This window comes from Psittacula echo (assembly GCF_963264785.1).
Source record: "Psittacula echo genome assembly, chromosome: 7".
NCBI lineage: Eukaryota > Metazoa > Chordata > Aves > Psittaciformes > Psittacidae > Psittacula > Psittacula echo.
Window position 1 is genome coordinate 55,173,562 of NC_137740.1, and position 25,795 is coordinate 55,199,356.

General features: G+C 38.2%; 1 protein-coding gene across 1 annotated transcript in view; it reads right to left on the reverse strand.

Annotated features, from left to right (window-relative positions):
- CRB1 (crumbs cell polarity complex component 1) overlaps positions 1-25,795 on the reverse strand; it is a gene marked incomplete at both ends in the record, with an annotated part of 101,256 nt that overhangs the window by 25,107 nt on the left and 50,354 nt on the right. The window contains 4 exons of the mRNA XM_080623716.1: positions 392-1,298; positions 4,029-4,194; positions 4,583-5,145; positions 8,689-9,642. Of these exons, the coding sequence (XP_080479842.1) occupies positions 392-1,298; positions 4,029-4,194; positions 4,583-5,145; positions 8,689-9,642 (2,590 nt within the window). The remainder of the gene's footprint in view (positions 1-391; positions 1,299-4,028; positions 4,195-4,582; positions 5,146-8,688; positions 9,643-25,795) is intronic.

Here is a 25,795-nt window from a genome sequence, read left to right on the forward strand (position 1 = left end):
AACACAGTTTAGAGATTCAAAACCCTTAGAATCTTAATTTCTAAGAAAGATGTGACACATCTGTCTCTGAGCTCTGGTAGACTTGTAGTCCTGTCATCAGAGCCTGTAAAACCCAGACTGGCAGCAGAGCTGGACAGCAGAGCTGTGCCTTGTTTCTTGTCTCCTTGCCTCATTGGTCTCTGCCTGAGCTGCCAGCTCTCCACTGCCTCAGCCCACACCTAATTGATCTGTACAGCTTTGTGTACTGCAGACTCTTTATACGTTAATTCTGCAGCCATGATTAATATATAGAGATGCATAACATCTGTGTTTAAAATGGAGACATCAGTGATGCAATTACCCTTTGGAAGACACCCGGCAAAATCACATGGATGTGCCTTGTTTATAGTACCTGCAAAATTTTCCTGTGAAGTTACCAGCACACAGGCAAGAATATCCATTAATCCCATCAATACAAGTGGCCCCATTTGCACACTGGTGGCCACGACAGTTGTCTATGTCCTCTTCACAATTCACCCCTGTGTAACCAGGTTCACAACTGCACTCATAGGAGGAGACCCCGTCAGTGCAGTTTCCATGAATGCAGGGGTTTGAAGAGCATTCGTCTATGTTGACTTCGCAATGGGTGCCAGTCCATCCCTTTGAACAAATGCACCTGTAGGAAGTATAGAACTCTTCACATATCCCCTCATGCATACAGGGATTTGAGCTGCAGACATCTGCTTGCAAACAGCCAGTAAGAGCAGGGTTTGCAGATATTTTGAGAAATTGCTCCTCTTGAGGTTTTTTTGTAGGGATGTCAGCATTTTCGAAGTATGAGAGATAAATGCCACTGATTTCTATGGTGCTCATACATCCTCTCAGGCCATCCAGACTGTCAAAAGCCTTGTCAGCCACATAGATGTCTGTCTCTTCTCTTAAAAAGTTGAGGCTTCCTGCGGCAGTTGTACTAGTTGCAGTGTCTTTCTTGTTGTCTATATCAATGTGCCATCTAGAGAACTGGGACAGGGGCTCTACCATAGAGACCATCACTTGATGCCATTTCCCATCACTCACAGGCAGCGAACTAGCAAGGGTCAGCTTATAAAAGCTGTTGCCGCTTTGCAATTGAAAGAGTAATTTGGAGTTGCGGATGCTGATGGTAACAAACTCTGGCTCCTTCTCTGCGTACAACAGTATCACATCAGTGTCCCTAGTTCGAAAGCCAAATATGATATTGGTGAGGTCTCTGCTGATTTTCCCATTGCTTCTGTAAAATATCGCACTGCTTCGGCCACTAAACACTGCATTAGCAAGACCTGTGCAAAGATAATAATTGAGAAGTCAGTCCAACTTTAAACCTATACATGTGGAACAGTATTTCTTCAATGCCTCATGTTCCCTGACTTGTAAGTCCTTTTGGGTTTGCCGAAAAACAATCAAATTCCACCAGTGTATCAGTTTATCCTTGTCTGCCCCTTATGGCCATAGAAATTACAGAGCAGCTCAAGCTATCCTGACATCAAAAGTGTGCTGCTTTGCATCATCTCAAGTTATATTCTAAAAGTATAATTCTACATTAGTATTTCTTTTCCTTTATTAGACAAAGAGAAGGAGGTGATCATAACTGCATGCATTTCACAGCTGAGGCTGAGAGGGTATTTCAAAACAAGAAATGTCATTTTTGGTTTGTTCCCTAGTTTTGTACAGCAAGTTATTGCCGATGACAGATCTGAATGGGGTGAACCTTTGTTCTCAATTCCTGTTTTCTTAAGTAAACCATTAAAGAGGTTTTAAAAAAGTGTTTGATTAGATCCCAATTTACTCTCCATGGTGATGAATTTAATTGAAGTCAGTTGACACAAAGTCCCTTTAAAATCAATGTAAGAAGAGTTGTGCCTGTCACGTTTAAAACCAGCTTCTTCTGCTGCGTGTCTACTGCAACAGCTCTGCTGATGGAACAGAGCCTGTGGTGGCTGGGCTGGGAGGGCAGCAGAGTACTCAGCTTGTACTGCTGTGAGTGAAAATTGATGGGTAACATTGTGGCAGTTTTATGGATGTCTTCACAAAGGTATTTGACATCTTCCATTAGCATGGTTTCTACTAAAATGCACTAACTCGCTGGGCTGTACATTTGCACATTCTGAGATTTATGAGGATTATTGATAGGGAGGAGGGACAGGAAGGAATATCTTCTGTCCATTCTTCAGACAAATTCAGCTTTGTAAGATCCTAGCACTGAGATTAGGTGGGTTTCTGATCTATTTGTGGACTTAGAGATAGATCAGATGTAAATCTGGACGAAAAGAACCCCTGGGAATCACAGTAAGAAATTATTAACTGTATATCCTGATACTGAGGCAGCAGAGGTGTAACCACACTGCCTTGTGCATCAAATGTGTGTCTTTCTCATAGCGAAAGTTTCCTCAGAGGAAGCCACACTAAAAATGAAAGTCAGAACTTTTATTTCTGGTCTTTTAAATGTCTCACAAAGCTGAGAGTTTCAAGCTCATAATTCTAAAATATTCCTGTAGAACTCATTACTAAGTCCTGAGCACAGCAAGTTGTCTGGGTGTGCTTCTACTCTCAGTAGTGACACTGGGAATACAGATTTGCTATCAGCTACTGTTCCTCACATCTGCTTCCTGTATTCACCTTTTCTCTTACTTCTGGAGTGTTTGTTTTCCTATTGGGCTTGCTAATCATAGCTATCTAGCTTCAACTAGAGCCAGAAGTGTCTGAAAAACAGCTCTTTCTCTGCCTTTGTTTAAAATTGTACCCAGAGCATAACACAGCAGGCTGGCAGAGAAGTCACTGGCCATCAAAACTCCTCATTTTTTCATTACCCTCTGTTGTACAAGAACAAAAACTTATGCTGTAGCTAAGAAAACAACTAGGTAAAAATATAGCTCTGTAGTGCAGTTCTTTTTGAATATTTATTAGGGAAACTCCCTACTATTGCCACATAAACCAGCACAAAAATCAAAACATGATCTAACAGTGTAAATTACCTTGATTTTAGCAAAAGGAAAAGGTTCAGATACTTTTCACTTTGCTGTCTGTGTGTGTTTATGTTCTACTGTAATAGGCAATAGTAAAGTTTATGAGAGAACGTATTTGGATGTTAGCATTAAAGCCATCTATTAGAGATGGCGCACTTATTTTAATTTCAGTTATAAATTTTAACAAGTGGTGCAATGCTGGTTCCAACAATCTCAACAAAAATAGCACCGTATTGGTCTGTCAGCAAATTGTCTATGATAGAAAGCTTTTGTTGACCAACCTTCTCATTCCTAAGAGTCAGCCATTCTAACAGCTTCCACCAGAATCTGTGAGTATTTATCTTCTTCACAGCATCGTTAGGGCTTTCTTTGATAGCAAAAAGAAAAAATATTGATTCAAAATCCTTACTTGCTTTTTAAAATTCCACTCCATGGTGGGAAGGAGAAGGAAAGTGGAAAAAGAAAGAGACATGCAGGGTGGCTAATGTTCTTAAAGACAGCTAATGGCCATCAATTTTTAAATGGACTGCTTGGCATGCAGGTGCTTTTTCGGAAGTTACTAGTTGAATAACTGTAGTGCTGGCATTAAGGTGACTTCCTTCGAAGATATTTAACATTTAAGAAAATCAAATGATGCAACGTATGTCCTATAGCTTATCTTTTCAGAATGATGGACAACATTCTAAGGTTAATCCAACACTGAATATCCTCTTATCTCTTTACAGTGGAAGTATGAGGGGTACACTTACACTCTGGCAACATATTGATCTATTGTACAACCTCGACAAGTTGTGCTGAGTAAGTCAAAAGCAAAGGTCTTGTAAACATCAATGTCTGTGTCAGGGGGTCTGGTTGAAAATTCTGTATTTGGTAGGGCAGACTCTTCCTGTTAATGTTATTTAGAATAGACTTAATTATTATTTTAATACAGAAATAACATTTGAATGAACCTTAAAGGCAGTGAATGTTGAGTTTAAGGAAATGCTGATGAAAATTTCTATAGTTTCTAATCTCCAAAGTTTATAGAAATAACTGAAATGTACCTACATTCAAATCCCTGGTGTACCAGCTGGCATTGTGCTTCATGAGGACAGGACCCAAGCTCACACCACTTAACTTCCTCGCATGCCTTCCCCACTGTGTAAGGGGGGCACGTGCAAGTAAAGTCATCCCAGATTGAATAGCACACACCACCGTTGTGGCAAGGGTTGGACTATGGGGAAAGAGAAGAGACAACCTAAGTGTGAATAAAAGCTGGTGGACTCTGAACTCTAAGGTTGAGGGACTGTTTGGCAAAAGAGAGAATTCCAGTTATTTCAGACAGAAAGTGACAAAGACCAGCACTATGACAGCACAGCATATTCAATTGGTGAAAAGGGTATTTCAACCTTAAAATATTTTAATTCTCCCCTATGCAAATACATTTTGCTGCTGATATTCATCATATGTAGCATAACTTAACAAAATCTGCTCTTTCTAACATTTCTATATATTTTCCTAAGAAGTCAGTATCATCGAATAATGTATGGGAATGTACAAAAGATTAAAGGGAATCCCCCATTATAAACATGTGAAAGTGCTCTGAAACATGTAATTCTTACCTTGCAGAGGTTGTCACTAGTGCAGCCTTGGGTGACATTGATAAGAGTTCGACTGATAGCAGAATTCAGTGGATTGGTGATGGGGAAGAATTCCAGTGGCTGGTTATTCACTCTTACATCTTGGATGCAGCCTTTGAAATACCTGCCATTTTCATCAGTTCCTTTGTTATCTGGTAAGCCTCCAATGTAAAGAATATCCTTACTTTGAATGGTTAGGAGTGGAGTAGAAACAAAGCCTAGGTATTGAGAGGACTGGAACAATTCCACCTTATTTGGTTCTATTTTTAATGTTATTAAGTAAAAGTTTCCATCATTCATAGAGTGTTTCCCTAATAACTTAATGGAATTTAGAGCTAGTACTGTGAGTTTCCCACCTTCTAAGTAGACTCTTACGTAGAGGTAAGTACTGTTTCTCAAAGCCAGTAACAAGCCAGAAGATTTGCGTGTACGGACAAACATTGATATGTTCAACTTTTCATTCTGAGTGGCATCCTGAGTGGCATCAACAGGAAAAGCGGCATAGCCTGAGGAGTCTTCAGATCCAAACCGGCCTGGAATGTACTCTTGAGGTTAGGGATATGGGAAAAGTTTAAAAAAAAGAGAGAAGGGAGAAAAATAAAATCATTAGGGCTAAATGACAAGAAAGCCAATGATCAAATAGCTACTTGATAATATTTACGTATGGTAGTAAGATGTGCTGTTATTTATGGATGAATAAAGACTTGGTCCAGCTGTAAATAGCTTCTATTCCAAAATTCCTCTTGGCTTCTATGGCTATAGCATTAAACCCCAGTACAGGACCAGATGTTATATTATTGGGCATATTTTTCCCCTTTATCATGCTCTGTGTAATGCTGTGTTTTCAAATGGCTAAACAAGGACAGATTTCTACAGTTTCCTGAGTTGATCCTCAGAAAGATCATCTTGAAAAGAATCTAGCTGCTTTGATCCTCTGGTGACCATGGAAGTTAATGTAATTCTGGAACTCTGTGTTATTTTTTGCACTGATTTCAACCATAGAAATAGTCCAAACCTTCTCAGCAAACCGCTCATGTGTGAAACCTCCAAATGGGGCACCTATTTGGTGCTGCATAGGCTCCCCAGTTCTCTAACAGACTTTCTATTGCTGGGGCTCAACATGTGCTTGTATACATCAACTTGTATCTAGTTGTGGATCCTGCTCAGTCCTGTGAGTGCTCATCACGCTGTGGTGTTGAGGGGGAAAAATGATCCAGGATTGAGTAAGCTTTGGTTTTTTCTTTCTTTTTGTGCTTATCAATTAAAATGATTAAACCGAAACCATCTGTCTCTCTCCCTTGCTCTTTATTTTCAGTAATGATTTTCAGACTTGTAAGGATACAAAATATGTAGCCAAACCCATATTTTATTCTGATGAATCATCTCGTTAAAGCACAACAAAGTGTTTCTATTTTTACACTTTAAGTTTCATGATCTTGTCCTCAACATTACAGACTTCCTGCCTAAACACTTTCAAAAGCTATTTTTAATGTAACAAATTCATAGAAAGAATAAACCAAACTTTTTCTTAAATGCTCACATAGCTAAAGAGTCAATCCTCTTTTGTGCAGTAAAACTCCAAGAACAAGACCTCATAGGCCAAGTTTCTGCCTGCAGCACTGCTTTTTTTATGACTACATTAAAAAACCCAATGAAAATAGGGGACTGACTGTGAAGCCCCAACAGACCCTTAATAACCACACTGCACTACTATGTGGAATGGTAATATTATTTAGCAACAAGAATAGAACCCTTACTTGTTCCTAAACAGACAATTCCTTAAACACATTAAATATGAAATATTGTAATTCTATGAATAAGACTACCTATATATCTACATCTGCCTGTTAAAACTCTGGTATGTAGAAATAATTATTTGTTGAAATGAGTGTTTTGAGGTATTAAATCTCTCTAAGTTTTATCTTCTCTGTAGGGTGTACCAGAGACCGAGACATTTTTCCATGAGGGTAAAAAGAAAGTTTCTGCTGGAATGAAGATTACACATTTGCAGTATTAGAAGGAAGCATTAATCTTCAAAAAGGTATTTCATGTTTACAATTACTTTGTTACAGTTCTCTCTATTTATAAAAATACACACACATATATATATACACATCATCATTCTGATCTTCTCTTTGATGAGATGGCTAGCATCACCTTGGTCAATATTAACCTCTTGGGTCACAACATCTGGATGTTGATCAAAATGAGTCAACATCTGTTTGTTATTTTGTATATGTAGAGAAAATATTGCCTCTTGTCAATTAAATACTTGGCAGCAACTTTTTTTCAAAAAGACACTAGCACTTCTTATGTTATCCTTTACTGCAGGTCCCCCCGACTCTGCCTTTAAGAAACCTGCCACGGCCTTTTAAATATGGCATATATCTAGATCCTATGTATCAAAATGGCATGGTGCCATGACTTGCAAGGAATATTGTGGTCAGCAGGAAAAAAAAAAAAGAAATGCATGCTTTCTAATCATTCTCAACAGTTCTAATGCCAGTATAAGCCTCTCCTGGCCCTGACTGGTTTTAATTTTGCTTCATATAAGGAGGCAAACATATTTACCAGATGTTGTCCTATGCTCCAAAGTTGCCTTCCAAATCTTAGGATAAATTACAGCTAGACTTCAAAGAAGTCTGTTACAATTACCTCTCAGACTTTGTCATTTTGCAATAAAACCAAGAAGAAAAACTATTGAAAAGTATTGATAACTATTACAAAATGAAATTGTATTTAAACATTTTGAAATTTACTTCAAGCTACAGCTTTCTGCAGCAATGCATTCAATAAACCCCTGAGGCCAGTCATTCAGCTGATGTAAATCAATGTAGCTTCACTGGCGACAGAGCAGCCATGCCGATTTACACCAGTTTATGGATGTATGGATTAGAATGAATCTGTCCATTCTAATCTGACCGTGGCTCTGCTGTTGCACTTCATTTTTTCCAGTCCACTTGGAAAATATGTATACACAAATATATGTAAATATGCATATTTGTGTGTATGCATGCATTTCTTATTCCCTATACATTGTTATGATAGACCATGTGTGCATGGTTAGCAAGGGGGCAGAGAGGGAAGCAGAGCCAAGGATGCTGTGTGCAAGACTCATTCCTGTGCAATTTTCTTCAACAAAACTGCTTGTTTGAAATCCCTAAAACTTATGCTGAGGAAGTATTGCAGAGTCCACCCCAAAATGCTCCTTAGGGGTGCTGTACTTCCAGCTCCAGAGGGTTTCACACAACAGATGCAGTATACCACGCAACCAGGCAGGGACCTCCTGTTGTCCTTCCAATTTGCCTCAGCCTGCACTTGGAAAGATCATTTGTAGCAGCGAAAATGCTAAGGGCATCTGCAGCTTTTGTATTCCTGCCTGTCACTGCCAAAGATGCTGTTTGCTGAGATGTGCTCTTTCGTTTGCTGAGACACGAGCAGGTTTTCCTCTGGTCACCAAGCAGTTATCTGGTAATGACTGCCTTCATTAGTGATTCTCTAGAGCTGCCTTGGGAATGGCTGAGAGATGAATGGGCCCTGTTTCCAGTCTCTGAAACCCTGCCTTCTACTTGGGCTAATCAGATTAAGTTAATAGTATAATCTCTTTCATTTTTTTTAAATTGGAATCTGTCTTTTTTTAACTTGCAGTACTTCTGCTTGCCTTTCATTGCCTTAAATGAGTTCCTTTATAAAAGCCTAGAGAGCTCAAGGATAAAATGTTCAAAGAATGCTTTGAAAGTAAGACTTAAACTCCAAGTGACTTAGTTGCTTTCTAAATTATGCTTGGGGTGCATAACCTATAGCGAACTACAGTTTTCCAGAGTTTATGCCGTGCTAAAAGCTCTAAGAAGATTTTAAAGCTGGATGAGTGGAATCCACCAGTTTAGCTTGACTTTTTTTGTCAGGCTGAAAAGTAACTAGAAAATACTGAAGGTGTGCTACTACTAACCTCTTGCACTTGCTTACCAGCTGACATCAAGCTCCAGAAATCCTAAGGGTTGTGCTGTTTCATCACCATGGTAACAGGATGGTTTATAATAATTTTTTCAGTAACCATTAAAACACAAATGCCCACAGCATTTCCTTACCTGTTGTGCAGCTTGGCCCTGTGTACGGCCGGTAGCAATCGCAATGGTAGCTCAGCCAAAGGTTGGTACAGCGTCCTCTGTTCTGACAAGGGTGGGTTTCACACCAGTCCTTTTTAGTACAGCCTGTTCTGACATTTAAAGATGATTCAGGTGATACATTCTCTGGTGTAATAACATTCAAGTCTATTTCAATGTCCTGAAGACAGCCTACAAATGAAGGTGCAGAATGTATATTATAGATGTTAAGTAGAGAGTTGCCGCTAATGTTCCCCACTGGTAAGCCGCCCAAAAACGTGCTCTGAAATGCAAGCATCATGTGATCATTATCTATCACAGCAGACGTTTTATTGAGACACGATTCTACACAAGAGCTGTCAAGCAAATTAAGAGTAATAGCTCTTGCCAAGGTTACCTCCACCGAATGCCATTCTCCATCACTGACATTATGTGAAATATGCAAAAGGGCCTGTGGCTTGTTATTGACTTGCACGGATAAGTGTAAGTAGCCATTCAGTAACTCCAGCTTCGCAAATGTATTTTTCTCCCCTCGGTAAACCAGAAAAGCTGTAGGTTGCACAGTTTGAAACCTCAGGTTCATATTATAGAAGAATTCCTTTTTAGGGTTCAGGGGATTCTTCAATAAAAGAAAACTGTTTCCTTGAAAAGAAAATGTGGTTACAGTTTCACAGTGTATTCCAGTATACCCAGGTGAACATATGCAGCTGAATCCGTGTTGGCCATTTTTTAAATGTGGGATACATATTCCATTGTTTTGGCATTGCTGATCAGTACAGCCATGGAGAACTTCTGTACAATTCCAGCCTCCGTAATAAATCCCTTCTTCGTCAGCAGGTGGGCAATGGCAAGTGTAATTCCCAGGAAAATTCTCACAGATTCCACCATTTTGGCAAGGGTTCATGTAACATTCGTTGATGTCTTCATCACAGTGAGTACCTGAAGGATAAACAAGGAATTAGATATTCTGGGTTGGATAATGGGAGACCCAAATGGTATTTTTTAATAACATGTGTTTTCTTGAATTATCTTTAATTAAAGGGGAACACCTTGATAAATAGATGATTGACTCACAAGCCTGTAATATGTTAAATATAAAAATGCTATTCACATGTCACAGTTTTCTTGTGCACAGTATTATGTAAACACAGCTACAGCTTGAGCGGAGAAGAGATTCAGAGCAGCCTTGCAGAGAAGGACTTGGGGGTGTTGGTCGATGAGAAAATGAACCTGAGCCGGCTTCAGTGTGTGCTCACAGCCTAGAAAGCCAACCATATCCTGGGCTGCATCAAAAGGAGCGAGACCAGCAGGTCGAAGGAGGTGATCCTGCCCCTCTACTCTGCTCTCGTGAGACCTCATTTAGAGTATTGTGTACAGTTCTGGTGTCCTCAACATAAAAAGGACATGGAACTGTTGGAACAAGTCCAGAGGAGGGCCACGAGGATGATCAGGGGACTGGAACACCTCCCCTATGAAGACAGGCTGAGAAAGTTGGGGCTGTTCAGCCTGGAGAAGAGAAGGCTGCGTGGAGACCTCATAGCAGCCTTCCAGTATCTGAAGGGGGCCTACAAGGATGCTGGGGAGGAACACTTCATTAGGGACTGTAGTGACAGGACAAGGGTTAATGGGTTAAAACTTAAACAGAGGAAGCTTAGATTGGATATAAAGAGGAAGTTCTTTACTGTAAGGGTGGTGAGGCACTGAAATGGGTTGTCAAAGGAAGTTGTGAATGCTCCATCCCTGGTGATGTTCAAGGTCAGGTTGAACAGAGACTCGGGTGGCATGGTTTAGTGTGAGGTGTCCCTGCCCATGGCAAGGGAGTTGGAACTGGATGATCTTCAGGTCCTTTCCAACTCTAGTTATTCTATGATCCTATGATCCAGGAGAAGCTGTTGGAGAGGTTTGAACCTGTGCGTCCCAGCAGAATACTCCTGGTACCACGTATCTACGGTGGAACTTTCTTTACCTTTCCTAGATACAAAATATAAAGCAAGAAAAGGTGAAAAGAATATTTTCTCAAACATCTCAGAGCTTGTTGATGAGCACACTTCCATCAGAGGTGGGCAATACATACTCATATTTCCTCCTCTTCCATATAACACTTGGCCTCTGGTATATTAGGTAAAAGGAGTGCTCCTCATCCCAGCTTCACTGGTAATTCAATTCAAATAGACCAAAGTATGCCTACTGGATCAGATTTCACAAAGGGAAATAAATCTGTTCCTCTTGTAAAACTAATCTGTTTATCCCTCTTCACTGTTGTTCATCTATAAAGTGGTAATTATAATAACTTCTCCCTTGAGCAATCAAGTGACCGATATGTATGCAATGGATCAGGGAAAATCTGTTTCTTATCTTCCTTGGAAGCAGATAAAATACCCAAATACTTTTTTGAAAACTCATGCTAAGTGCAGCACCTAATATTTCCACTTTCCTTCATAGTTATTCTAGAGAAAACGGGAAATAATTTGCAGTCAGTTTACAAACTAGTATCATCAGCACAAAGTAGTTAATAGGCATAATTATGCACACCTACCTTTATATACAAACTTGCATTGAGCATTTTTACAGCAAAACACAGGCATTTTTCATGGAAAATTACAGAGCAGCATTCAGCCACAATTAATGGCTTCCAATGGTAGATAAACATAGTTACTCAGGCTAATTCCTTGCCTGTTGACTTTATTCAATCACAATCATAAGTAGACCCACCTCGGAGAGGAGCAAGTTATAGGAGAGCCAGAAGGGAACTGAGAATTGGTTGAGATTTGTTTAGAAGATTAGCTAGAGTGAAGTGGTCATAGCATGTATATAAAAGGCTCTCTCTGCAGTGATGCTCCTCACTTACGAGTTTTCAATTATAAAACATAGTTTTCACTTGAAGCTTCGGATTATCAGACACAGCCAGTGCTATCTCCCTGGTCTGGCAGCGAGGTTTTACAGCAGCAATCTTTCTCTGGTTTCCAGCCATACTCATATTTACTGCAGTGTGAGATGTCTATGTATACCTTAATGTGTAGTGGCACCTGGCAGAAATATGACTCATTGGGACTGACTTTCTGAAAGTGAAGGGTACTTCCCAAACCGTTACTGACTGGGGGCCAGGATGATGTCTGCTTTGCTGAGTTTGTGGCAATTTCTGTGTTAGTGACTTGTCCTGCTTTCGATATTCTAGTATATGAAAAGTGAAACTACCATGAGCCATTTCCTTTTTGCTCAGTGTTTTAGTACATCTCACGCCTGATAGTGCTCCCTTCCCTGCCTGGACATTAAGAACAATGTGTCCATAGGTCTTGTATACAACTCAGTTTTACTGGGACAGCTGTAGAAATGCAGGTCTCTTTGGGGTTTTGTGTCAGAGATAAAAACTAGTTCAGTGTGGAAGCACTAGGATGAGAGATGTACTTAGCCTTGTCATAGGGCTATGGAGTGCTCAGAGCATGCTTAAGGATTTATAGTTTGGGAGCCCTTGTAAAACCTTTCGTATTTGAAGTCAGTACAGTGAATGGCTGGATACTTAGTCACTGCATTTTCAGTAATGCATGACGACTCTCTGTGTATTAGTCTGTTATCCCATGGCATCTGCAAGGCATCATCTTTGCCTTGTAGCCTGTGGCCTGACTCACACCTTGCAAGACTGTCTCTGGAAAGGGTGACACAGATGCATAAACTGAAACCAACTTTACTATAATATTTTGTCTCTGTGTTGTTTTCTACTTTATCTAATTAGATATAAAGTTAATGAAATAATTTCAGGAGAATGCTAAACTTCTTTGAAAATCATATATGTTTCTATTTTTAAATTGAGATAACACATTTGAAAAAAATATGTCAATATATAACAAAGAAATAAAATTATTTTTATGAGGAGGTACACATATTCTAAAGGTATTCCTTACTTGCAGAAAACAAGCAACATCAGTTATTAAATGCAAAGTGACTGCCACAGAGATGCTTAAGTAATTCAGTGTCTGCATACAATGCTTATTTATTTAAGTAATTATATTAATAATATGTTGCAAAATAATTATTTTGCAGGGTTTTGTATATATATACATAAACATGTATATACATACATCTATATGCCTACAACTCCATAAAATTAGCACAAACATATAGGTCACACCAAAAGATGAATAATAAGCCATTTTTTCATATCAAGAATACATAAATCAGCTGTTCTTACAAGCAGTATTGATATTGATTGTTATCTGCCAGTTATTACACAAGCAAAGACCACTGTCACTCAAGATAAAAGCACTCTAGATAAAAGGATTAACCAATATTTATAGAACTGTACAAGTAGTTCAAATAGCTCAGGTTGGAGAAGTTTAGAATGTAAGAAAAATAGTCTCTAAAGACATAAGACATACCAAAAGCAAGCACAGGGGGAACTACTGTTTTCTTTTCAGTGCTTACATGCATTAACTCAGTGAAACATATTTGTATTTTTAAAGTAAAAGGTAAAGTAAAATCATTCAACCTTTTCTCTTCTAAATATATTCCACACCCACCTAAAATTTATCATGTTTTTATAGATAATGATTACTTTTTCCTCCTGTGAAGTTTTATTCAAAACAGAGATGAAATGGCTCCTTTAACTCCGTTTGATAACGCCATTCATGTCTCCTTTTTTAACTTGCACATTATTAATATAGGGTAGCTATTTTCTAGTTAGCGTTTTAATTTAACTATCTGTTTCAAATTTAGCAGCAAAGGTTTCCTGCAGAAGAGGGATGACAAAAGCTTCTTTCAATTCTGCTGAATGCCACTAGTTTTCATTTTGATTAAAAATAATGAAAATATTATCCAAATCAGACTTTTGATGCACACCTTTGGTTAAAAATTTGTTTACAGCCTTCTACCTTTCCAGCTCCTAGACACTACATAAATATTAGGCAAATACAAACAAGCAGTCTGCATAGATACTACATGTTCAGTACAGTCTAAAGGCACATATAATTTCACAAAGAGAAGGTATTTACCTGTAAACATTGCCATTAAAATGGTGTAAACCTGTATCCTAGTTGCAACCATCTTTTTCCAGAGAAAAAGATCATTTAGCACTTTAGCAGTCCACAAAGTAAGTTTCTGTAAAATTCAAAACAGTTCTCAGTATAACAGCTTCCTTTCCAGGATTAGCTTGCTCCACTTCTGTACCTGCTGATGTAGTCTGATGGTGTATTTTGCCCAAGCCAGATCAACAAGGCTTAAACTAAGACTCATTAAACTGCTTACGCAATAGATATGTATACTACTTAAATTCTTTTTCAGCATGTTCCGTCCAAGTGTGCTCAAACTAAACTTTGATCAGGTTTCACAGAAAGGCATATTTTTAGGATCCATTCAAAATTGATTTGTTACTTTTTGGTGTTTTACAAGGTGCTGGGTTTTTTTTAACACCATATTTTCTTTGATTTTCAAGAGATTTGTTAATCCAGATCAACTCTTTCATGCTCACTGCCATTCAGAGAAAATGTACAACACAACAACCAGATAGAAAAGACCTAATATTATATATTGTTTCTTTATTTCATAAAGTATTTCTGTTCCACCTCTCTCATTCTACTTCCTGGAAATCTATGACTGCAGATTTTTGAGTGTGCTACACAGGGGGGAAAGAATCAACTAAAACATTTTCTTTCTTCGGCTCTTGGATAGGACATTTTGATTTGGACCTAATTTAATGAGAGGAAAATAGAGTTCAGGAGATTGAACTTCTTATTTCTGTGATAACTTAAGCAGCAGGCTTTTTAAAAAATATTCATTATATTTTATTTACATGATATAATAATGAATTGCTTTAAATATTGCTAGAGCAATATCTCTGAGTAATCAGTTAATAATTATAAAGCAAGGAAGTCTTTCCTAAGGTTGATACGTATACCATCCACCCGGCATATGGCAAGCTGTGGATTCAGATCTTTGTTCTGGCAGTTTCCCATTTTAAAGTTTCAACAATGGATCCTGTAGTTTCTCTCAGCCTATCCCCAAGAAAGTGTTGATTTTTGGCAAACATGTTTTTCAGTTCCTTCTTCTCCCTAAATGGAAATTCCTGACCTTGTGTCAAATTTCTTTCAAGGTTCACCAAAAGACCTGTACGCAGGATACAATTTTGGATTCATTTAATCTATAGTTCACAATTGCTTCTATGGTGATGCTCAAAAAACTGCTAATCCTTCCACCCTCTGATAGAGGCATTGAGTGACTTTTCCTATAACAAATTCAAATACCATAGGGTAAGAATGTCACCCAGACTCTTTGAAGGGTAAGTAAGGAAGCTTTAAACAAAATAAAGTTCATGTTGATAAGTTAGTATGCATGTACTTTATTAGTAGTGCTTATCAGATGTCCCATGCTACAGCTTGGAGTTTAATATGTATTTTTTATTTTGAAAATAACAAGAAAAAGTTGGAGGTTCTTGGTAAATGTCAGTCTTTTTGCAACATGATCCTGATAAATGTTCTGAGGTAAGATTATGAACATACACACTGTCAACAAGTTGGGATAGGCATAGACTGTTACAGCTCAGTGAAAACACAGAGTTGATGACACTGAGACAGGGGAACTTCATACCAAGGTATTTAGCAAACTGCCTGAAGCCATGTCAGAACTGCTAGTGGGTGTTTTGAACAAACCTGTCAAGAACAAGTGGGTTACAGAAGATGGTAGTTACTCTAATTACAGCAAGGGCTTGAAACTGTCTTTAATACCATTTTTGTGTACAGACCAAGGAGAAAAATACTTATGGAACCACCACAAAGCGGTGTAACCCACTCAGAAAGTAACAGTCAGAGGCTCCCTGTCAAACTCAGAGGCTCTTTTGATTATGGCTTGGGATTGTCCTGCATTTGCTAAGGTGAGTGTTTTCCTGAAAGATGTGCATGATATCTACTTATTAAGTTGTCTGATAAAGCAGGCTTAAGTGAAACTTTTGAGTATGCTAAAGACAAAACTACCTTTATAGGTGAAATTGGAGAAATGATCTGAAAATATTGTATTCAGCTCTGGAAGGACTCTCAGTTTCAATGGTCTCAGGCTGGAATAACCATCAATCAGGTAGTGCAATAGCTCCAGTTTATAAAGCCTAGGTCAACCTTAGCAGGAATACTGCTGGTCATGGAGATCATAGTAAGCAAGTGAAGAAGTTATGGGTTTGACCTGCACCGAGAAAGATCCACACTTTAGGAAAACATTTCTGATGATACTAGGGCAACAGTGCCTTGGTACAAGATATACACTGGGAGCCATAAGGTCTACTTTGGATCCTTAAAAATAGATTAGAGACACAAGTGCAGTGTGACATGAATCCGCTGCTCCTGTCTTAGACACACAGATGACCCAAAGGATACCTCCATGTCTGTCCCTTCCATTTTTTTTTTCCCATATTTCTGTTATTTCCTTGAATAAAATAATTCCCAGCAACTGAGCTGTAGATGTGCCAAGTTCTACATGCACATGTATGTGTCTGTACACATACAGGTATAAAATGCATGTAGGATTAAACCTTGGAGAAACTCAAATTGTAGCATACCCTTTAGAATACGCTTTATGGAAGACAAAGTTTTGCAATAATGCTTCCTCCACCTATACTCTCCATTTTTAGTGTGTCTGTTTACAAAATCCTACCTCAGGCAGAAACAACTTTTTTCAAGGGGGTCAATAATCCTGAGGCCATTGGAAAGATATAGCAGAGCATCTATTCTTCAAGACTCCAGGTATTAGCAGACAATCATGATAATTCTAAATCTGCCACATCTGTGCTGATAATTGCAAAGATAATTACTCTGTGATGGAAGGAGGAAATGCACGTTCATGAGTGAGCAAGCGCAAGGAAAGAAATTGACTATCTCTATGTCATTGTAATTAAAACTAATGCTTCTGGGTGTAAATCAGTTGTCACGGAGGTCAAGAAGGAGATTTTACTCTTATGTACATCAGTGTAGAGCAAGTGAGGGGTATGTAAATGGATATTTTTTCTCCTATTTTATTTAAGTAAAGGACCAGCTTATATTGGGTATTGAAGTTAATGTGACCAGCGATCTGATCTAGCGTGGCAATTTTTGTTGCTGTCTTAGCTGGAAAACCTCATGTAAAATGAAGGACGGAATACAGGGCAGAGCTGGAACACATGGAAAATTGGTTGCTTTAAAATAGTATGATAACAAGCATTTGCTAACATGGGGCTAATTAGCACATGATACCTTTCACACAGAACTCTGATTTTGTAAAGTTGTAAGACCTTGCTGGTTATTCCTTTATTGCAGGCAAATTCACTGTTCTGTTATTTTTCCTCTTGCCATTTGAATTGTACATATAAAGTTAATACTGGCTAGGAAAAAAAGTTAAAATAGAAAGAGTTGAATGATTTGGCTTAATCATTAAATATGTCACTCTATATGAGGGATATGGAATTCATAACGTGCTACATTCAGAATGGCATGCTGTAACTCAATCTTTTTAAATGTTGCTGGCCTGAAGCTAAATAGACCAGTTAGAATTTTCAGTAAAAATGGATTTTTTGAAAGCAGTAAAAAAATCCCAATCCCTTAATCTCTTCAATCATTAAACTTTTTCTGAGAGCAAAAGTACTTGGAAATGTTTTTCCACTTGTTTCACATGTTTTGTCACACCTAAAATCGTTTTCATTTAAAAGAAAGAAAGAGACCCATGTACATGCTGTAGGTGATTAGTTGTTTAGTGAGATCTGGTGTGTTTATTTTATTTTATAAATATTGGAAACAGCCCACAGAGTTAAGCATTGGCTTCAGCTTCCGGGCTGATCAGCCAGCCGTTTTCACAAGCCTGCTCTGCAGACTATGAGTGCTCCTTAGGCAAAGTTGTGTGAGGGGCGCAGCCAGAGGTCAGACACATACAGTCTGTGAATGGCAAGGGGCCATGTCCTAGAAGGGCAGTACGGCAAAACTGTTGCTTGTAGCCTACACCTTCATCCCATATTTTGATTAACACAGCCAGCCATGTGGATCCAATTGTAGGATTAGGGTCTGAATCTGGAGTAAAGAAAAACTTGGTGAAGAAATATGTCCCTGCATGGCACTCATTTTCCTTTCATTTCCCTACTTCTAGAGTCAGCTTTATATATAGGTGAAAGAGACAGCTGCTGTTGCTTTGACTGATGGAGGTAAGAAAGAAAATCAAATGGTGGCAGCCTGGTTTTCCCAGGCAGCATCCTTCTTCAGTGGGTTTTCTGGCTGCGTGAACATATCTTTAGCTATGGCCACATCGTTGATATGAGCTAAAAAGGGTGGATGAGAGAAGGGAGAGCACAATTACAGGGTATGTCAGATTAAAGTGGATAAAGGTGATTTATGAAAGATACCCTTAAGAAAGAAAAGAAAATAGCAGGGAAGATATTGGAGATTGAACAGTTGAACAAGCAGAGAAAAATATGAACAGAAAAAAGGAAATGGAAATACAGAAATCAGTGGTACCCCAAAAGATACTTATGTTGGCATTTGAGACAACATTCTTGTTAGACACACAGGCATCTAGGGGCAGCAAGAGGAGTGGGTGTATATGTGTATGACCATTAATCTATACAGGAAATGTGAGGGATGCTTAGAAAGGCTACAGATCGGGGATAAGGTCTACACAGAGGTCTGAGATAAAATTGAAGTGGAGCAAGGAGACCACAGGAACAATGACAAAGGCAAAAGACTTGGGGAAAAAATAAGAAAAAAAAAGAAAAAGTCATAGATTTTGTGGTAACTAAATAATGATAATCATGTGTGGTGGAGCAGAAGAGTCAATTCATAAAATGTAGAAAATTAAGATAGAGTCACAGAAAAAAATAGATGGAAAGGGACCTTCAAAGATCATAATCTGTTCCAGTGCTCCACTCAAAGGGTTGGGACATCATCCAGACAAGAAATAGGAATAGTGGGTCTCAGAGAATTTGATTTGTTTATACCTGATTATGGACCAGATATTCAAAAGCCAAAGAAAGGTATTTGGTGTTCTGCTTCCAGTACATTTCTGTGTGTGCTAAGTCATGAAAAAATAAAAGTATATATTATTCAGGACTTTTTCATGTTTTACCTTTTAGAGAACTGTGGCAAGACTGTCAAATTCCAAGCATTAATGATCTGATTTGCATTTTTTGTAGATTTATGCGCTTGTACATACAGATGTTGTGTGTGCATTTGAACTCAAATATATCCAGAGGGATCTTAAAACAACCAATACCTTTGAGTTGCTTAATTAGATCATACAAGGTCATGTTTCATTGACTTGAAAATCTGTTTGGAGCATATGACTCACTTTGGAATTGGAAAACAAATTAATTTTCAGTCCTACAAACACTTAAGGGCTTTAAAAGAGTGCTTGCTGTTGATGAACACATCCATGGAGAAATCTATGCTGTGTCTAGTCTCCCCTAAAAGGGATTTTCTACTTTGTCTCTTATTGGCTGCTTCCTATTTGTTTTAACTGAGGTAGGCAAGCACAGCCACTGTGCTGTCTAGTGTGAAACAGCTACTGCCCTGGAAACAGTGCTTTGAAAAATTGCAGTCATTTGCAAGATTTTCTGATTTTGTTAAAAACAATGTGAATCTCTGCAACATACAAAAGTGACTGTATTTACACAACTTCACTGCCAGTCCATATTGAAACAAACTGAAAAAGCCAGTAGGCTAGAAAATCATAGTTTTAATGGGGCTTATACAGCTTAACTGAGAATTGAGGCCCAAAAATAGAAAAATAGAACATATGAAAGTGTGAACACATATAACATGTTTTTGTTGCGTGTATTTTGAGCTGTGCGTAGCATAGCTGTATAAATAGCATGAATACGATCTGTATTTATGCTGTGTAAAATTACACTTCTCTATTCTTACAGTATATATTTGTATATAATTTATTATCACTTTAAATACAGGGGGGAAAAACGTCTTCTACCCTGAACTATTCACTTCTACAATATATTTTTTTTTAAAGCAATTACTCTACCTGATGTATGTTTTCTTTCCTGTGTAAATAGCTGTGACTTGCTATAGAGCAGATGTGGCTGCAAAAGACCTTAGACTTTGGACTGTGATCTTTTAGTCCAGTTCTTTATCAATGGGAATGGCAAAAGATCTTGTTCCTGCTCTGGCAGGGGGATTGGACTAGATGATCTTTTGAGGTCCCTTCCAATCTCTAACATACTGTGTGATACTGTGATCTTACCTCTATTCACTTCAGCAGCAGTGTTCATTTCTCTCATTCCCTACAATCTAAGTTCTTTTGCAGTATGAAAACTCATCTAAACAATGGCTTTGTTTACCTAAAGTGTCATATGTTTAATGCATCTTGAAGCTGGGAAGCAGGAGACCCAAACTAGTTTCACTTTGGCTAGGACATATAACGGTGCCAGTGGCAATGGGATAGCCTGGACTTTAGCTGTGATTGTGTGTGCTTGCTATGGTGTGCTGAATGTCTTATTGGGGGATTTCCTGGGTACATTTTAGACAAATAGCTAGATTAAATCTAGTTTTTCTATGTCTTTATGTGCTGCACTTCTGTAGCTGTGGAGATATGTTCACAGTACAGTATTTAAACAGTTTATTTATTATTATAGGTAGTGATTTATCGTGTTGTTCTGGCCCCACAAACAGACCTAATAACAGATTCTGAACTCTCTGTTAAGAAAAAATAGTGCCCATAGGACTGACTACAGCCATAATTGTATTGATTATTATGATTTTCTGTAATAGTGTATTGTTTTAACACAGACTCAAAGAATTACAACGGTGGAAGAGCAATCTGAATCAGATACACCCAATCTATTTCTAGCAGTTAATTATTAGCATAAATTCGCTGTCTATACTAGGCTTTTTTTCTTCTCTCTGAGATTGTTTATTGAAAGTGCAATGTTCATTATCAGCCAGGGAAAGAGTGGTTAATCTGGTTCTCCTTACACAACCAGCAGAAGTCCTTCTCTAAGTTAATTCAAAATCATTTCTTTTAAAGGGACCAGCACTCAGGTGATCAGTAAAAGGTTAGCTTAACTTTGAAATTCTCCTTGCACCTGAAAAAATCAGCCCAGGTACCTAAACAGAGGCAGATTCTGCTTTATTATAGTCACCTCAGAGTTTATTTCAAACAGTGCAAATGAGCAGACATAAAAATACAAGGCCTTATCATTTTTCATCCTATTAGCAAACAGTGAATAATTAAGAGCTAGATGCTACAGGGAATAATTCATGGAAGAGCTTTTATGTAGTATATCACATAAAATTAATTTCGGTGCTTGCTTTACCAGCTTATTTTTATTACTCTATGTGTAAACATACTGTTTATGTCCTTGAGGAGACCTTAGACCTGGGACTCATCAGTGACAATCAATTGCCAATGAACTAGAAAACTGAGTCCAATACAACAAAGGCATGAAAGTGATTTTTTTATTATTATTATTTGTTAACAATTGGAATTCTATATATGTATGCATTTCCGTTTACAAAATTGGAAAGAGTTGTGCTGCCAGAGTGGCCTCAGCAGGCTGGAGGAATAGGCAATCTTCGTGAATCTCATGAAGTTCTGCAAGGGGATTTGCAAAGCCCTGTACCTGGGGACAAATAACCCCATCCACCAGAACACACTGGGGACCAGATGGCTGGAAAGCAGCTTTACCATGGTGGTGAACAAGTTGGACATGAGCCACCAGTATGCCCTTGCATCTTGCAGAGGTCCAGCCGCCTCCTGGGCTGTATTAGGAAGCGTGTTGTTTGTTGCCAGGAGGTCTAGGGAGGTGACTCTTCACCTCAGCTCAGCACAGTAAAACCACATGAGGACCAGGTCTGGGCTCCTCAGGTACAAGAAAGAAGTGAACGTACTGGAGCAGGTCCAACAAAGGGCCATGAAGATGATGAAGGATTTGGAAAATCAGGAGAAGCTGAGAACTAGGGTTGCTCAGAAGTTGCAATGAAAGTAAATTGTAAAGGCAGTCAATAATATTTCAAAGAAAAAAACTCCACATTTAAACTTCTCTCCAATTCACCATTCCTTTTCCTTTAAGAACTATGTATTGCCTGACCTGTAAACATGATTGCTCTCATGCATGCAATTCTACTTAAGATCTGATCGCTTAAGTATGAGGCTCAGATGTACAGATACCCTGCTCTTAAATATAAAATGCTGTATGTTACATGTCCTTTATAACAGCTAAAGGTGTGAAATCTGAGACTTGTACTGTAAAAGTTAAGAATATTTCGATTCTTTACTCTGTTCCTCCCGTACATAGGCTTGGTGGTGTTAATTCAGGAAGGTTTAGAAGATTATGTGTACATGACAGCCCTGAGGATTTCCATCATTGTGATTTTCCTTCTACTCTTTTCATTTCTTTTTGAAGAGCATAATGACCTATGACAACTAAGCTTTATTCTCAGTGGAGTCTGACATTGCTTCTCTTTAATGGATTAGACAGTTTGTGATACATCAGTACTTTCTTCCCTACGTCAACCTCAGGTATCCCTTCAATATTTCCCATCTGTGTTGACCTGTGTGATCAAGAGGCCATGTCCTTAAGTCAAACCCGGAATCGAAACACTCACTTCTACCACGGCCCAGACTATTAATGTAACCCATTTAATTTATATCAAGTTGGAACTTGACATTCAATTTCTCAGTCCAGAAGCAATTATTTTTAAAGGAACATGCCAACAATATTGCTTGGCTTAGAATAGCAAAAGTTCAAAAGGGTAAAAACATTTCACACCATAAATAAAGAATTGATTATACTTGAAAACAAAGTTTGTAATTACTACTGACATTTCTGAGCCTAGATGAGGTGGTTTTTATGCTATAAAAACTGATTTCATTTATGCCACTGGCATTATGGGAACCTTATGTAAGGGTCTACAATAGTCCTTTGCTGGTATTCTAAGGATCAAGAGGAAAACATGAGTATTTTGCACAATGCTTGGGTCAAATATTTTCTGTTAAGCAAGGGTGCAAAATTCACTGTGGGTGCTCAGCCTTTAGCAGGACTGGAATTCCTCTGCTTCCTTTCACCCCAATAGCTCCATCAGCAGGCCACTGAAACAGTCAGTAAACCCCAATACTTTGGGAGGGAAAATGGTGTTATTCTTCTCCTGTGAAAGCCAAGTCTCCAAGGCACTAACAGCTTTCTAAGTAGGAATAGCCGTTATCTGGATCGCCAAATCACTCTTTTGTACTTAAAACTGTAGTGCTTGTTTTTGCCATAGCTCTTTCAGCCCTGAGTGGTCCTTGTGTGACTGGCCAAAGACCAATATCTCCGAGCTCCACGTGGACGAGTCTGCTAATCAAACTGTGGTGCAAAAGCTAAAACTGATGTTAAGAATTTGGACTAGCAAACAGTGTTCATCACAAAACCTTTGAGAAATAGCACCTTGCAGTTCAGATTGTTCTGAAATATCAGCTAAAACTAGATTTTTCTAACGTGTAGCAGATGCTATACATTGACAGTGTTTCATGCTCCCTCTACTGGCTAATAGGCACAGAAGGAGTACAGAGAACTTCTAATTCTCTAAGCTTTTATATCTGTCAGAGCCCTGCTGGTACCAGAATGCTGATGCTAGTTCAAGCAAATTGCATATTTTCACATATTAGGGCAGCTTATACTTTTCTGGAGGTGTAATACAAATAGAAGTTTACCAAGTAAAGCCCTTTACCACGGATGAACAAGAATGTTATCCCACTGTTGTGGGTTATTTGGGGAAGTTTGTATGTCAGAAAGGGTATTTCAAAGGCATATTAAAATCGGTGAACATGAAAAACGAGTAGCTAAGCTACATAAAAACTGTAACCTCTATCAGAATCAAGTGATGAATGGCATTATACCATTCATTTTGATGCCATAGCAAGATAACAGCAGCCTGCATACTTTCATCTTAAGTAAATTTACTCATGCATCTTGACTTCTTACCTGAATATAGGTCAATATTGCTTTCATAAAAAATATATACAGGTTTGGCATGCAAACATCATACATGTCCTACTGTCAGAGCCATGCAATTAAAATAATTAATTAGTAATGAAGAATGACATAAACTCTGCTCATTAACAAGCGCACGCATGGCATACTGCAAATCTTGCAGAAAGAAATAAAGACAAATCTTTCATTCTTACCACAAAAGAATCCTGCCAGAAAACTGTGCACTTCAGAATAGAAAAGATGAAAGTTGTAGACATTTTTAATGAGTGATCAAAGAAAGGCTTCCTATTAGCAGAGCAATAAGGTACTCTGAAGCAGCTATTATGTATGTGCTTACATATATGTGTATATATAAGTGTATTAACACATATGTATGTGTGTACACACTTTTAGACGTACATGCATATGGTTCAGAACTACTTGCTCATGTGCTATTTCGGACTGAACTCCTTCAGCTTCTGCAATGCAACTTCTAAGTTCCTCCATTATTGAGGGAAAAGAGAATTAATGCCTCTTAAATGTTTGGTTGTATAATTTACTGTATTTCCAATAAACTGGATTTTAATGGGGTTCACAATGGTAAGATTATTAAGGCTGTTTTCAAAATCATCTGTTGAGTAAAACATTAAACTATTAAATTGGGTCATTTTGTTTATCACTTGACTTTTGACCTTAAATATTCCATAAATTACAATGCATTGAGGAAGTGTAATATATTAGTCCCATAACACAGGTCTTCTCTTTACTGTCTACTTGTTAAGCACTTCATCCAGATTAATGAAAAATGTACAACATGTAGATTTAAAGAAAGTTCATTTCTGTTTGGGGAAAAGTTGTGCATCTGCTTGACTTTGCCATTTGACTGTAAATCGACCAGAATGATGTAGGCTTATACAATACAATGCTAAAAAGCATATGCTGTAAAGTAGCTCCTGAGACGGTCTATCAAATTCTTAAGAAGATGAGCAAAGTTACGCTGTCAGTTTAGTATGTGCAATAGCTTTGATTTCTCCAGGGTTTGTGCGTGGTTATCGCTCAGACCACACTTTAAACTTTGCTTTCACTAGTGATTGTCTTTGCTATTGAATGAATGTGTATGCAAGAAAAGCCTCTCTTTAGGAAACATACAGGATTATGTGTAATGCCAGGGTGTGCTAGCTGTGTAGACCTTACATCAGAATATATATCAGGAGATACACAGCAATTTCTGTTTATATAGGGAAATGAAGATTACTAGTTTTTCAGCAACAGGAAGAGTAAGCAAAATGAGTCCTGTGTTTGGTTCTAGCCTGCATAGCATGTTGCTGGGCTGGCAAAGCAAGAAATTAAAAGGCCAGAGAGATTCTTCAATAGGCAAAGATGGAACTGAGCAGGTTCATAAGCTCAACCAAGAGGTGGTAAAACTGGATTGTAGGAGACTATAAATATCTGAGGCATGACAATTAAAAAGGCTAGGAAAAGTTTATTCACAGTATTAAGAAGGAAATTAAAAAGGTAAGTAGGCAGAGCCTGAAGAGAGCCCCAGAAGTAAAATTCTTACTGCATATTTAGACTAGTGTTAACAAGTAGTCGACCATGTGAGGGAATGACCCACCAGGAATAACTGACAGGAAAATAATAGATGCTTGAAAAGCGTTATTCTTGCTGCCAAATAATAAACAACTGTCATTTTTTATTATTATTTTTCCCTGGTTTTTTTTTAAGCACTTTCTGACAGGTACTGGACTTACAGATTCCTTAAATCTTAGGACATTATCTGCCTGTGTCTTGCAAGATGGATTGAAAGCCATTCATCCCCTCTTCCTTCCCTTCAAGGATAAAAGCTTTTCAAGCTAAAAAGTGTTTGTGTGTAACACGGTTTAACACAGAGAGATATGCCAGATTCAAAATATCCACTGCTTGCAGGCTCTGTCAATCACATAGGACTACATTGTACAACTTAACATATCAGTGTAACTAGAGTAAATACATCATAGTAATGATGGGTCAGCTGTCAAATTTTAAAGCATAAGAATCTAAATATGTTTTGAAAATAATATTGGTAGATGCTTCCTACTGTTTAAATCTCATGTATTTTTAACTCAAAAAAAAACAAAACAAACCAAACAACTTCACATTTGAGCATTTTCTGGTGCTGAATAATGCAGTAGTCATGGCTGTGGCCTCTGTATTTTCGGT